This window comes from Callionymus lyra, chromosome 4 (assembly GCF_982586985.1).
Source record: "Callionymus lyra chromosome 4, fCalLyr1.hap1.1, whole genome shotgun sequence".
Lineage (NCBI taxonomy): Eukaryota > Metazoa > Chordata > Actinopteri > Syngnathiformes > Callionymidae > Callionymus > Callionymus lyra.
In genome coordinates this window covers 34,349,904-34,364,680 of record NC_141821.1, presented here as the reverse complement: position 1 = coordinate 34,364,680, position 14,777 = coordinate 34,349,904, and the positions used below count along the sequence as shown (strand labels likewise).

Genomic DNA, 14,777 nt, shown 5'->3' with positions numbered 1-14,777 from the left:
CCAAAATTTTACCTTGTTTATCGATTGTTTTTGTTTTGTTATCTAGCTAGGAATATATTTCCTAAGGCTCTGGAGAAACTTTTAACAACACAGTCTTATGAATGTATTTTACAATTTTAATGTAATTTCTGATCGGCTTTGGTTCTTCATTTTACTAATGAACTTACTCCTCATTTGTTTAACAAAATATAACTTTTCAGCACTGGAATTAAAAGCTTTAACAATTTTCTGTCTTATAAAACTCATCATATTTCTTTTAATATTCTTAATAAATGATCCTTAGAGATCAAGAGTGTCCTTTTTCTTGTCCATACAATGTCGTACACTATTCAATCTGCTTTAATTCATTTCCTCTCTGCAGAACGGCTTCTCTTTGAACCTTGTCAAGGTGGACACAAGTGGAAAGAGTATTTGGATGTTTTTTTTCTGTTATTTCTTTAAGTGGACAAAAGTCCTGAGTGTTTTTTCTTCCGAGGGTCACTCAAAAACGGTGTGTGAAATGAGAGTTGCCTGGGTGTGACTTTTCCAGAAAGCATCCGCTTCCTATTGTGTGGCCAGTCAACTTCTGCCTGCACCAGCGCTCTGACTTCCATACATGAGAGATCAAGGGTTACCAAGGTGCTTTTGAGAAGGAAGGGCTCAATGTGAGAGGGGACAAACCCGTCCACAAAATACTAATTTCCTTTGCACATTCGCTGGCCTAGTGGGGATTCAGACAGGGTCAGTGACAGCCACTGGGGTTGAAGGTTTTTTCTCCTCCATTGCTGCTTAATGAAATCTCGTGCCTGCTTTTCTGCCGCCTGTACTGTATGTGGCTGAAAGTTTGGCAGAAGGAAGTTTGTTCAGGCTGTTTATCCGCTGCCAGACAGAGGCACCTCATGTAGAAAGGTAGAGGTAGTTTTGTCCACCTCCTCATTCTTGCTGAAAAGTTCAGTCGCTGAGCCACAGCATTAACTTGTATTCTAACAAGATTAAAATATATTCGTCCTGGGGATTAGCATAGTTAGGTGTCCTTTTGCCTCTTTCTCTCCAGCGCTGGTGTGGCGACGCTGGGCTTTGATCTGTGTTGCGAGGCAAGAGTCCTGGCTTGGGCCGAGCCATTCGAGTGCCAAGTGTGAAATTGGCCTGATGTCATCCCCATTCTTCACCTTTTACATCTTTCACCACTTTAATTATGTTTCCGCCACAAAGGCCAAGCACCTCAGAGCAGATTCCACTCTGGGCTGTAGGAAGCGTTTAGGAAAAACTTTGGGTAAATGACACAGTAGGGGTGAACGGTTGTGAGAGAGGTCAGGATTTGGAGCGGAGGCGCCGATTCTTCGGGATGTTTCCTGTGCCATCTGCCATTTTCAGATCGTGTTCAGCGATTTGCTGTCTTGTCGTAAACAAGGCGATGAAAGCACCAAACTGTCTAATTGAACCTTGATCATACATTAGGTATACTTGTGTCTCCTTACGAGGAGTGTGAAGATTAACCGGGGAAAAATGTGTTTTCTGGAATTCTGGAACAGTTGCAATTTATTTTAGCCTGATGCTGTCCGATTGTATTCATGAATGGCTTGATGGAGGCTTTACTAAAAAATATGGCCCCTGTAATATCGCTGGACTTACGCAGTTAAGTGTTGTGACCCAAACATTCTAATTTTTTGAAGGCAAAGCGTTGCAGACTACTTCACCACAGCCTTCAACAAGCCCATTTATCTTAAATCTCTGGTATGAAAAATGTTTCAAATATTTCTAATGGAATATGAAGTTGGATAAAAGTCTGGCCATTTGTAAACTTAAGTTTAAAACCCATACTTTAAGTGCAGCAGTAGCTCGACTAATCTGAGCACTCACCTGTTGAGACGAAGTGGAGAAAACAATGCAGGTCACAAGGGATTGGTTTCTGTCAAAACACCTTTTTATGCACTATATGTTTAACATTGTCTATATTATTATTTTTAATTGAATGTGCAAAGTTCGATGGTAATTTATCTATCAAGGTTTGTATCGAATCGTCATTCAAGAAAGAGTTTCACAACCATATTTACTATGATGGTCTGGGAATGTATCCGAGAACATCTCTGTTAAAAAATAGATTACGATTTAGGTTTTTATTTAAAAACTCTATTTGACCAAAGTATAGTTTGACTCACATCTACAGTTGCTTTGGGTTGAGAGGAACAGAAATACAGATCCAAATCTAAAAAGATGTGAATGAGAGAATCTGTGTAAAATGGAAAGAAAAGCTGTAAGAAGAGGCAGGTGTTGATGGGTATTACAAAATATGAAAGAAACAGTCAATTATTCAAAGATACGTAAATAACGCAGTGTTGGTTACGGCACAACCAACACAAATGAAGTTTCTCCATGTGGGTCCAAATGAGTGCATAGCTCTCAGCAAATCAGTGTGATTTTCAAAATCTTTTAAAATGAATAAGACTTGTGAGAGTTCTTAGGCAGAGAGCTGGCAGTTTGAATAGTCAATAGTTATTTTAAAGTGCTTCATTAGCGTATTGTTGTGACGACATATCAGATAAAGGGAGAACGATAAAAACCTTATTGTAGATTGAACGTAAGGGACCAGAACATAAGATGTATTTTCAGAAACCAAATAAACACATTTTTTGTTGGATGTTTTATAAACAAAAATCTTTGTGGTAGAAGCCAGGACTCAGGTGGTGTGTGCTCAAGGGGTTCAAGGTAAGGCCGGTCCATGTGGGGGTTGTATGACGACCTCTGAGCATGTAACAGCTGACCTATCCGACGCAGTACCGTCCGACACTGACCTATTGATAAAACATTAATGTCAGAACAGATCCCACTTGTCCATCGCTCTGATGCCACATGCTTGGTCGCAGACTTCAGTTCAGTCGTTCGGGGGGGGGGGGGGGTTTAACATCTTGTGTCACACAAATCTTTTTCAAACAACGTGTGTGAATGCGGTTGTTGTCTGTATTACTCAACGGATCAAGAAGATAGTCTGGCAGATCTCACCCATCAGTTGTCGAGTTCCATCTTTGATTTGGTAGTTATGAAGCAGGAGCAACTTATCTTGTCCACCTCAACATAGAAGTCAGAAAGAAACTATTTTATTTCCGGTTCAATCTTCAATCTTTTTAAAAGCCGTCATAACATGCAGGTTCTACTTTAGACTTGTTCACTTAGTTGTCCCCGGCTGAACTTTTGGAAAGCTTCGCCACCTTTTGAATATTTCCAAACTTTCTATTGAAGCGAGTGAATGAAGCGCTGAAACAGCAGGGGGTCCAAGCGGATGGGTTCATGGGTAGAAACAAAAATGAATGAAACTGGTGGCTGTGTGTGCTTTTGGGAAGTGGGAGGCGGGGGGGGGGGTGCTACGAGGGAGTATGAAATAAAAGTGTTAGTAATATGTGTGCGCGAGAAGGGAAGGAGTGAGTCGGTGAGTGAGAAGACTGTGTGGAGAATGGGTTACTGAGAGGTGGGAGGTTGGGGGGGAACCAGCCACCTGCAGCCATGACAGGCTTTGACCTTCGTTTCTCTCACCCCCACCTCTTCCCCCGTCTCCCTCTCTCCCTCTCTCCTTTCCCCCTCCATCTGTGGATGGACGCTCAGCCTCTTTTTCGGTGGCGGAGATGAAGACTGACCGTCACAAAGACAGTGGTGGGAGCAGCGGTGTCTGCTCTGACGTGCAAAGATTAATGGCGCAAGTATGAAAATGCAGATAAGGCGTTGTCAAAACAAGCCGGGGGATTGTTCAAGGCCTCACCGGTGCATAATGTTTAAATCTCAATGATTGTTTCCATCCAATAATGAACAGCCTTGAAAAATGGGTAACGCATCCTGACGATGAACGGATGACGATTTTGGCGTGTAGTCCGCAACATTGTTAACACACACTTAACCTCTGCGTAGTTGTTTGTGTATAGGTCTTTTCGGTCTGTTAGACTTCAGCAGCTTCTTCAAAGAAAGCGTCTTCACAACATGTCGTGAACTCTGACCTCACTCATACATGCATAGCTGCTAACTGTTCTAGCAGCATCGTACAGTTTTAAAGTATGGTTTTAGCATCTTAATCACGTCTCAATGATTGTGGCCAAATGTGTCTGTGCGTTGAATGTTGTTGGTTCAACTTTTAATGTTATATTTCATCACACACTGTTGTACAATTTTAAAAATGTCATACAAGGGTTACAAACAAAGGAGAGCCGAAATTCCTGTTAACCATTGATGTGCTAATAATAAATGTTTGTTTATAATGCACTGCTGTTTTTTATGCCTCCTCTATATATATATTTCCACAGAAAGCATCTTGATTTACTCGAGAAAATCCTCTTGTTAAAATGTTATAATACATTTCATTATTAGTTTATTACTGGTTCATTATATCATGCTTGAACTTTTTTTCAAAATAACAGATATTTTTTTTAATCAACATGTTCAAGAATCGTGGCAAATTATGATGCCTTTTTAAATGTAGTTACTTTCCTTATACTATCAGAAATAATCCAAAGTGGGGCAAATGATTGACAAACTTTACAGCTGGGAATGTATCTTTAGCCTAGAAAAGCTGACTTTAGAAGTGCTAATTCTGTATTAATATTTATATCTCATATTTTGAATCGCATTGAAATAATTAATTCTCATTTGTGTTGTGTATATTTATACATATATTTAAGTATGTGTTTCATATATTAAAGTGTGTTTATCGGGGTTTTAAATGAATATGTGTTTCCATTGGTTTAGGTAGCAATACAACATTTGCTGCTGCACATATTTTTGCCATATAATCCATTATAATTGTTTTTGCACCTTTGAAACAATTAATTCACAGGTTCACAGTCCTATCCGTATTTCATATTTCAGTTCAAGATGTGTGTTTGCTATGTGATTTTATTTTGGACATTTTTCTGTCTTATTCAACTTCTCTATGTCCATAAATTGTTAATAAAATGCACTTTGAGGACATCATTGTTGAACCTTCTGCAAACCAACACCGGAGACTTGTCTTGTATAATCTTTCAGGTTTATTTACTTTTCTTTTGTGACTTTCAAGAGGCAGTTAATTACACAATTAATACATGATTGAAATTATGTACATTTATACCAAAGAATACTTCCAAACATAAAATAAAAATAGCATTGTATTCTACAACTCTGTGCTGTACTTTCATTTGAACATATATAGATAGAATATACGCTGATGAGTAGATTCAATACGTCGTAACCAGCAGTTGGTTTGTTTGTCTTCATGAAGGCATTGAGCTTAATTAGTCTGCATTTGAAGTGACACCGCTGCTCTGATGTGGCACAGTCATGATCTAATAAAAAGTCCAGACCCTGAACTTTTAAGGCAAAGTGTGTTTTCTGTTTGGTGGGTCTCTCTCTCTTTTTTTTTTAATTCACACACACTTATTTGCAGATACACAATAAAAACACTTTGAAAAGGCAAAAAGTCCACAATTTGGTATGGATAGTCTTCAATGTAACTCGGTCACACATTTGTCCATGAAGAGCAAAAGTTATGAACAGAGTTGTTTGTCCAACAAATTGCAGCTTTCATGCAAAGGCCCCGTAGACTTTTTTTTTATTCTCAAATAAAAGCAAAAATAAAAAGAAGTTATTGCAAGATAAACAAGCGTGTGAACACCTCAGATATCTACTCTAAAGCAACACTGGTCATTGGATAGATTCTTTTTTTTCTCAATATAATCTATATAAATACACATATGAAGTCCTTTGAATAACGATAAGCCATTTCCAACAGACAGATTTGCCTTCATGTATGATATATGAGATAGAAATGTACTGTATATATAAAGATTTCACAATCACCTGCATGTGTAGTGGGGTGTTGCCGCTACAGAGTTGTTTCAGGCAGCATTTTAGCCTTCAGTTCACTTCAGAGTTACAAAACATGAGTGGTATTGCTATTTAAAACTATAACAGCTGCATTGGTGTAAACGGAAAATCACGTTAAAACTGCTCAAAGGCTATGAATTGACCACATGTTATAGTGGCGCGTTAGGGGGGGAAAAAACGCTACATCTGTTCTCTCTGTACATGATTTTTTTTTTTTTTTTTAGAAAAATTCTGACACTGGAAAAATCTGTCTCAATTTATAAAATACAACAAGCGTGGAAATAAAACTGTTATATTTAAATTCACAGTATGCCTGGGTGCAGCAGAAAAATATTCTTTGGACTTCAAGTTCACTGACAAAGATCTCAAGTGCCAGTGGTGTAGAAATGTAGGATGTGGACAATCATGAAAAAGCTGTGTTTCGGCCTATAAAATGGAGAGTAGCTTCTGCTTGACAACAACAAACAATGAAAAACTTTATACAACATCTTGTTTTTTTATAGACGTAAGATTGCAGAAATATCTTTCTATCATTTTTTTTAAAACGATTTATGCTGGTATACTTTATACACTGGCCCTTTATTCGGTGTGATTATTGCATTGTAGGCTTGATTGATCCTCCCATCACAAGAACCTATGGAGACATGTGGCTGTTTAAATACTTCTAAAGGGACTATTACGCCCTTTTTACTGTTGCCAATGTGTTTGGATGACGTATCTCCGTATAGGTGTTGCCATGGCAACCACAGGTTCTGCTGGGATGCTTCAATCACTGTCTGATTTGTCGTCTTTTGACGTGACGGTGGCGTGATTGTAGAGTCCCTGTGCCATCAGGTGCAGTGCCAGGCTGTTCTTGGTGCCACTGGCCTTCTTGATTTTCGCCCTCTTGTTCTGGAACCAGATCTTGATCTGGGACTCGTTCAGGCCCAGTTCCTGCGCCAGGTTCTGGCGCCTCTGTTCCGTCAGGTACCGGTTCGTCTGGAACTCCGTTTTGAGTCTTTGCAGCTGCTCTGCGGTGAAGGCCGTGCGTGGTCGCTTGTCCTCTTTGCTGGTCGTTTTCTTCTTTGGTTTGCGAGACCTCGGTCCTGTTGGAGACGAGGTGAGCGAAGAAGATGTTCCGTTAGAAGCAGCGGGGGAAAGAAAAAAAATATGGGTCAAACATGAACAGTGCCAACATCGATTTCCCCCACTTGGCAAACCACAACGCACTGACGTAACCAGCTTTACGTTCGTGCCAAACTGTTGATAAACGAACCGAATTTCCCAGAACGTCATAGAAACATTCATTGTTTGCGTCTAATAAAATAAAAACATTTAAATGTAGCGCAAATTCAGCAAGTGCGTTATAAACAGAGGTTTCCTGTATGCAGTTTGGTATTTTCACAAACAGACAAAATAAACGAAAAGTGATTTTACAACTGGGAAACTGCTTTTAAAATGATATTTTCCTTTAAAAAATATCAAAACATCACCATTCTATTGTTAGTAACAGTGTAAAAATTGACCCGAATTTCGCTTGATATATTAGAGATTCGCCATATTTAGGTCGACTGTGACAATTCCCCTCAAAATTGAGTCAAGCGGGTCATGTTTTAAAAATAGAAAAAGGGAGTTGGTTATTTCTCATCCTAAATGTAATTTATAATAAAATAAAACTACAGTTAAAGAGGTGGAAATATTGCAGCAACTGCAATTTGCGTTATAACGTATACGCCGATGGGTGGTCGTAAATAAACTAGCATTTAAATTAGTATTACAATAGTCTTAGTATATTTAGTATTCAGAATTCAGCGATATTATAGTGTTAAGCATACAATAAAAATCAACGGTTTTGACCAGTTTAAATGTTCAATAAATATTACGAATAAAATAATCGTGTATGCTACTTGCTCTGTCCAACTGGGGCGATAAAAAATACAAGTAACACGTTTTGCTAGTGTGCTTAAAAAACAAGACGTTTTTTTAAAGAGAGAGAAAAGAAACATGCCTTCAAATGTGGATACACGGCGCTAACATTGCCAATACGGTTTCGAACCTGGTGTTTGCCTGCAGCAATGCGTAACCAATTATTAATAATAAAAAAACGAATTTTCCTAAACGTGAGGAGTTTTCGTTTCAACGTATATTTTCTAAAGGTGTTTATAGAAAAAAGTTAACAGTAGCTATAACTTAAATGATCTTGATAATTAGATTTATCTTCGAAAAAAGCTCTTGGAACTATGAATTGCATTCTAGTATGGTCATTTAATGTGTGAAAATAGCCGAAACGTATTTGAGATTCGATTAATATAGGTCAGGAAAATGGGTCAAAGATTATGTGAAAATAAACGTGTATTTGGACGTGTATGCGTGATTATTAAATGTCGTGGAAAAACTGTACCAAAATATAGCTTCAAACAACATCTAAACATTATACGTGTTACATGTAAGGCAGCTGTGTGTATTACAAACAATTAAAAATCTCAAATAGTCTTCAAAAACATATGACAACCTTAAAGACAAACCTTTTCTCCCTTCCAGGTGGGTTGTAAAAATGTTAAATGAATGATTAGTCAATTTGGAATACTTCACAGGAGTCAAAGTTTTGAGGGGAAAAAACACGAAAATAAATTATTCACATAAGATTCTGACGCAGTCATGAAAACACGAGATATTTGGATGTTTTGACAGTTTCATTCATGAAAAGGAGCTATATGTATGTACATCCCCTCCCTTTCACTATGCTGCTCACTCACTCTTACACCCACACACACACACACACTCTCACACACACACACACTCCCTATAGTAGTAAGGACACATCAACCAATAGGAAACGTTGCACTGACTCAGCTAAAAACGCAGGTGGTTTCAAGCGTGAGATATATCGCGCTGCTTTTTTTGCACTTGCTTTTGCACTTGTTTTCTTACTCTTTATTTAGCAGATTTAAAGTCTAATAATTTGGCATAGTGATCCGAGGCACAAGACGTTGGCTTTTCTATTTGATTATTGTTGTCTTTCCGAGCTCCCAACACTACTTCCAAAAGAATAATATAACAGTTTATTTCTGCTGAGAGGATGTGAATGTTGAATGAATGTGTTTCCTCCTGAACGACCAAAAACTCCTACAACTCGTAGTAGTCGCCTACGCTACCATACGGCGTTACATAATGCATGAGAACGAGTTGTACTCCACTTTTACGCACAGTTTTCTGCACCCTGGAATATCTTTTACTGTATACTTGTTTAATTTTACACACATCAGGGTAAGAACCCAAGGTCGTAGAGGTATTGTTTGTTAATACATGCATTCATATCACTGAGTGTGTGTGTGTATATATTTTTAACGATCGAAGAAACAACCGTTATTTATTTATTTATTGTTATTTAGTTAGTCTTGTTTTTTTAACTTAACGGATTTGGTTCTTGATATACACGCAATGCTTTTAAGGTAGGATAATTTAAAAAAAAACTTTTCTGCTTCTACTTAAAATATGTTTAATTCCCTCGATTTATCTTATCTTATTTTTAATGGAATACTGCTAACAATTACGCGCTTTTGCTCGAAGAAATGCATTTAAAAAATAGTCGCCTGTTGCGATCGTTTCTCGTGCTGAGACAAGTGTTTAGGTAGTTTTATTTCCACTAGAACGTGGGTCAGGGCATGCTGGGTCAGTTCGCACAAGGTTAGAAGAAGACTTATCAGAACCAACCTGACGAGGGTCTGTCCGAGTATCTGGTGCAGTAGACCCAGGCGGGCCACAGCATGGGCTGCTTGGACGCGTTCGGGTTCGAGCTGGCTTGGGAACTGTCCGAGTCTGAGCTTAGGCACTGGTCTCCGTTCTCCCCGCGGGACTTGAGGCTCTCCTCCGCGGCTATGGCTGGCTTCTTGGCCCCGCTGACCGTGTGTGGGGTGGAGGTGCCCTCCGCCGGCACCGTGCTGCCCACCGGCTCCGTCTGTGGAGCGGCGGGGCTGCCGCTGCTGTCGTGGATCTCCGGCGACTCCCGACCTCTCTCGTCCCGGATCGTGTCCTTTCTGCGTCCGAAATCCGGGCGCAGGATGTTGTCGATGAAGAAATTGGTGACCCGGTGCGGGATCTGCGGGTTCCCCGGCGCTTGCAAGAGTGGAAGGATGGCTCTGTTGGACTCGTCCGCCGACCCCTGCCTCTCTCTGGGATCGTTTTCTTCCATTCTCACTTCTTTAACCCCTTTATCGCTGCAGAAAGCTGGCTCTAATCAAACTAGAAGTGTAAAAACTCAAATTCTTTTCAGCGCTTTTGACACCCTGCACAGCTTGGCCGTAGTGTCCTTTGATAAAAACATACTTTCAGTCTTTAAATCCTCAAAATATTTGCGCTCAAACGTGTGCCATTCGCGCAGCGTCCAATTGATCCAATTTAGGCAGCAGAGTGTTGTCTACAGCTAAACTAAACTAAATAAAGACGCTGCTTAACTGATGCTCTAATACTCTCACTCTGGAGTTTTCTTCTTATTTTCAATACGAGCCCCCTTGAGTGACGTTTTCCCACCGTCCTCCCAGACACGTGCCTTCCGCCAATCAGACGCGAGGAACCAGGCCATGTGACCCGCACTCCGGAGTCGTCCGCGAACGCCCATCCTCGCCAGAGTAAGGGGGCTGAGTCCCTCACTGACGCGGCTCGAGCCTAATTTAAACCCACCGCATGCTCCAGGATACTCCCAATTATTTATTGGAGAGTAAGAATCTGTCTTTCAATATTTACCTTTCAGACTAAACCCACAATAACAGCAACTGCGGTTTAATTATGTCAAATTACAGTCACCGTAAAATATATTTTTATATTTCTATACATTTTTTCAACAACGACGTCATGAATACGTAACTATAAACAATTAATACGAGTAAATCACTCAAAAAGTAGATATTGGTGAATTAAATTGTGTCAAATAAATATCGACCCAATTATTACCCGACAGATGGTGCCACAGGGGGCGCTCTAGACTATTTCAGTCAATGGATAATACAACTTATAGTAACGAAACGTTCCAGTGTAAACAATGAAATCATTATTGATTTTTGTTGTTCTTTTTAAGAAGTCGAAGTAGATGACAATATGAAAACAGCGTAAACATCACAATAGGGATTCCACTTAGAACTGGTGTGGGAATTTACATCTACTATTCATCTGCAGAATTTGTAACAATATTGTTTAGACAGAGTTATGGATCTTGAATGGAAGTTTAATTTATCATGTGTAACAAATCTAAATTCAAATCTTAATAAATCAGATATTATGTAGTATTTTTATTTTTTAGTACTTTTATCACCCTCATAAAGGCAATTGTTTTGTGTTTTATTGAAATAAATCATAATACTTTACATTTTAAGTGCATTTCCAATTGAAAAAAGCCTTTTTCATTAAAAAAAAATCGCACCTCATGATTAAATTATGTTATTATAATTTTCTTGGTTTTAAAACTCATAAAAACATAGTTGAATGATTACTTGATCAAATATTTACTATTGTGTATGTGTGGCTATTATAACTAAAGTTTTCTCATACTGACATGTTTAAAATAGTTACACAAATTAGCTTATACATTATCAATTATTAAACGTAGTAAACACAGTTAAATATTTAACCCTACTTTTAATATTTAAATTTATACAGAAGTCTCTTTTTCCATTACTTAAGGGATGCCACAAGGCGCTATCCTTGAGATATACGAGTTTAAATTCACTAGTCATTTCATTCTATTATATTTATTGTTATTATACTTTTAGTTAATTGGAGGAGTATAACACCAGTTTAACTTTTACAAAAATGAGATATTACAGTTATCAAAATCTTATATGACAATCGCACAACGATACAGATGAAACAAAATATCTGTTTATTATCGCTGGTGAAAACAAATCATCGTCCATCCATTATCCATACAAGCGTGGATCATCAATGCAAAATTACTCTTCTAAGAAACTTTTTCGCAATATTCAGTTACTCTTATCAATTTACAACACAATGGCCATTTTTAGGATAAACATAAACGGTTAAAATATCACCCTATTATATTTTATTTGTTTTAATCTTAATGACTCAAGCTTAGACATAAGAAGTATTATAGGAAAACATTCGACATATAGCTGCAATAGATGAATCATTTAGGATTTAGTAAGTAAGTTTTATTTGGTGTATTTGATTGGTTTGTATTTAAAATGTGTGACTTCATTTAGACCCATTTTACTGCAATAAAAGGAAATGAGGTACAAAAAATATCTTGAGTTTTTTTTCTTCTCTCCCTTTTCACCTTCAACTACTGTTGTGTCTGCTCTGTCGCTTCTGTTCAAACCTGCAGGTTTGATCACAGCTCCGACAAAAAAAACAAAAAACAAATTTACCTCAATATCATTTAAAGGTCATCCGTGATGATTTGTTTTATATCTCCAGTGTCTCGTGGAAACCTTTCTATACATCCACTCATGCTCAACTGTTTGTGAGAAACCTCATCTCCCGTGACAACGCGCTGGACCACAAACTGGGTCAATATCCCTTTAAAAGAAAAATCAATGATGCACAAACTGTTTTGTGCGCGTCTTCTCAGGATCTCAAGTCGCGCCAAAGACAAAACTTCTTCAAACTTTGCTGACCGGCTCAAAGTTTGCGTTTCCCTCTCTGGAGACGACAGCTGGTGCTTTTGGACTTTCTTCGCTGCTGCTTGAACAGGACGGACCAGTGAGTAAGGCGCTCCTTTTGTATTTTTAAATAAACGTTTAATGTTGTAACGAGAGATAAAGTTGAGAGTTAGAGATAAATGTATAATTTATTAACCTCCCGCTGCACACATATGCGCGTGTCTCTTTAAATCCGTGTCAACCTAAAATAAAAGCAACACTCCCGTTTTTATAAAAAAGGTCCATCTTTATTATTTTTAACATTGCTTTGAATTTCCTTTCGTCTTCTCCACTGAGAGACGCACTAAGACAGGCCACTCATGCTGCTGGAGAAGGAAAGCTCAGATTAATGTGCAGCTAAATGAGCAGCAGACAATGGAGCGACAGACAGGCCGCTGCTGCCTGGGCTTGGCCTCTAACCTCGAACCAAAACAGGGGAAGTCAAGAGGAAATGACACCGGTCTAAAGCTGTGAATTATAATAAGGGGCTCCGTCCTCCCTGAAAAAACAACTCCCTGTCTTGGCTGCGACTCCAGAAGGCGACATGGTTCATCTGAAGAGGTGTTTACGCACGACATTTGGAGACTTTCTAGACAAAAATGGTCCATCCTTCATCCCATACGAGGTCAGGGAGTAAAGGTTGACATAGAAACCTGGTTAATAAGAACTTTAAATGTCGTTTTTTTTTTATTGTGTTGCAGGTCCTCACGTGCTCTTGTCATGATGCAACTGACTGAGAACATATGCGTTGTCCAAAATGTTTTTATTACACTATAGTCTGTCTTCTAGCTTGTTTGAAATCGAAAAAATAAAGCAGTAAAGCGGATTAAAATGAATGTAAAATATGGAAAAGTCAAGTATAGAAATATTAAAAAAGCCCATTAAGTATAAACTAATTATTAATCATGATTTATAATAATTACAATTAGATTTTTTGTTTTATTGTTGTTATTATTATTCTTAACAAAATATAGGCGTCAGTTATACAGACGAATACTTTTAAAGCTACAGTGTAAAATACTGTTTTTAAAATGATAACTAAAACTATTTTTAATACATTTTCTCTCTCCGTTCGTTAACATATAGTACATCAGACTTTATTGCACTAAGGCAATCAAAACTGTAAATTAGTATAAAAAGGATTCTAATAATTTCAGCGAAATATTTTTAGGGAACAACCATAATATTATTATTATTGTTGTTGTTCTCAAAAACTAAAATAAATCTATTCCTATTGGTATTTCAATCTACGCCGTTTTTAGTTATAGGATATAATCAAGTTTTCAGAGCTTTATTTATTTTAACTTATTTTAATTTATTTCTGCTTCGGAAAGCCAGTATGTTTGTGTTCCAATATTGAATAATAAGTTGAAATGTATTCAAATCGATATATAAATGCTCGTGATCATATTAAAGAAGCAAAAATACGAATCACGCGTCCTTGTATTTCTTATTAAACAAACAACGATTGCCATATTTAAAGTCTAGAATAAAAAACCTGTGCAATTTTTGTTTTCATTAAATTTATTTTATTTTTTAAACGTGGAATTGTTTCTTTAAACTTTTTTTTTAAAGCTATTGTTACAAATACGTACAACAAAACTGTGACAACAATTCTATTTATTTGTGTCGTACCACGGACGTGTTCATAATTCCAGGGGCATTAAAAAGCATGCAATGTTCAGACCATGAATCCAGCATCATATATTCCCCCTTCGTTAACGCACCACTCCTTCTACTATAGAACACCGGCTGCGCATGCGCCGTGTCCTTGAGCCGCTGTAACCTATTTTCCTGCCGCTGCTGGTCCTCCTCGCCAGGATCCTCGTCCACGTCACCAGAGCTGAGAAACTACAAAAGGTGACGCGGAGAAGGAGGATTTGTGAATGGACGCCGTGATGTGTGCCAGCGCGCAGATCAGAAGGCGGTGGGACCCTGTGCAGATGCACCCCGAAGCCCCCCTCCCGGACCCCGCCCGGTCACTATCCCCTCCCCGCAGATGAATGGGGGTCTGAGACGTGAGCTCTGTCACCGTGCAGGGGTCGCAGCAAATCCTCCAGCTTCCTGTGCCTTTCAAAAACTGAAAGATCCCCTCTTCTTTTTGATGACCCTCTATGATTTTTTTTGTTGTCGAGCCATTGTGGGCCTGGAAGAACTACGCCCCCCGGTTCTGATCCAGGGTCAGCGAGGCTACGTCCACATTACTGTGTTTGCGTGCATCTCTATTGCCATGTTCTTTTTTGGACCCCCTAAACCCAGAAAATCAGAATGTTTTCATTCAATATGGCAATTTTAAGACTTTTGTTTAAACACCAATAAACA

General features: G+C 38.5%; 1 protein-coding gene across 1 annotated transcript; it reads right to left on the bottom strand.

Moving 5' to 3' along the window:
- Nucleotides 1-5,976: 5,976 nt before the first annotated feature.
- en2a (engrailed homeobox 2a) lies at nucleotides 5,977-10,421 on the bottom strand. The gene is made up of 2 exons (XM_087789958.1): nucleotides 9,517-10,421; nucleotides 5,977-6,908 (listed from the first exon to the last, which is right to left on the bottom strand). Exons 1-2 carry the CDS (start codon nucleotides 9,992-9,994, stop codon nucleotides 6,589-6,591), a joined length of 798 nt encoding a protein of 265 aa, XP_087646084.1. The 5' UTR covers nucleotides 9,995-10,421; the 3' UTR covers nucleotides 5,977-6,588.
- Between the last annotated feature and the right edge of the window lie 4,356 nt (nucleotides 10,422-14,777).

Coding starts and splice junctions, on each gene's coding strand:
- en2a (XM_087789958.1), bottom strand. CDS start 9,994: ATGGAAGAAAACGATCCCAGAGAGAGGCAGGGGTCGGCGGACGAGTCC. Junction 6,909..9,516: donor CTCGGACAGACCCTCGTCAG/GTTGGTTCTGAT, acceptor CGTCTCCAACAG/GACCGAGGTCTCGCAAACCA.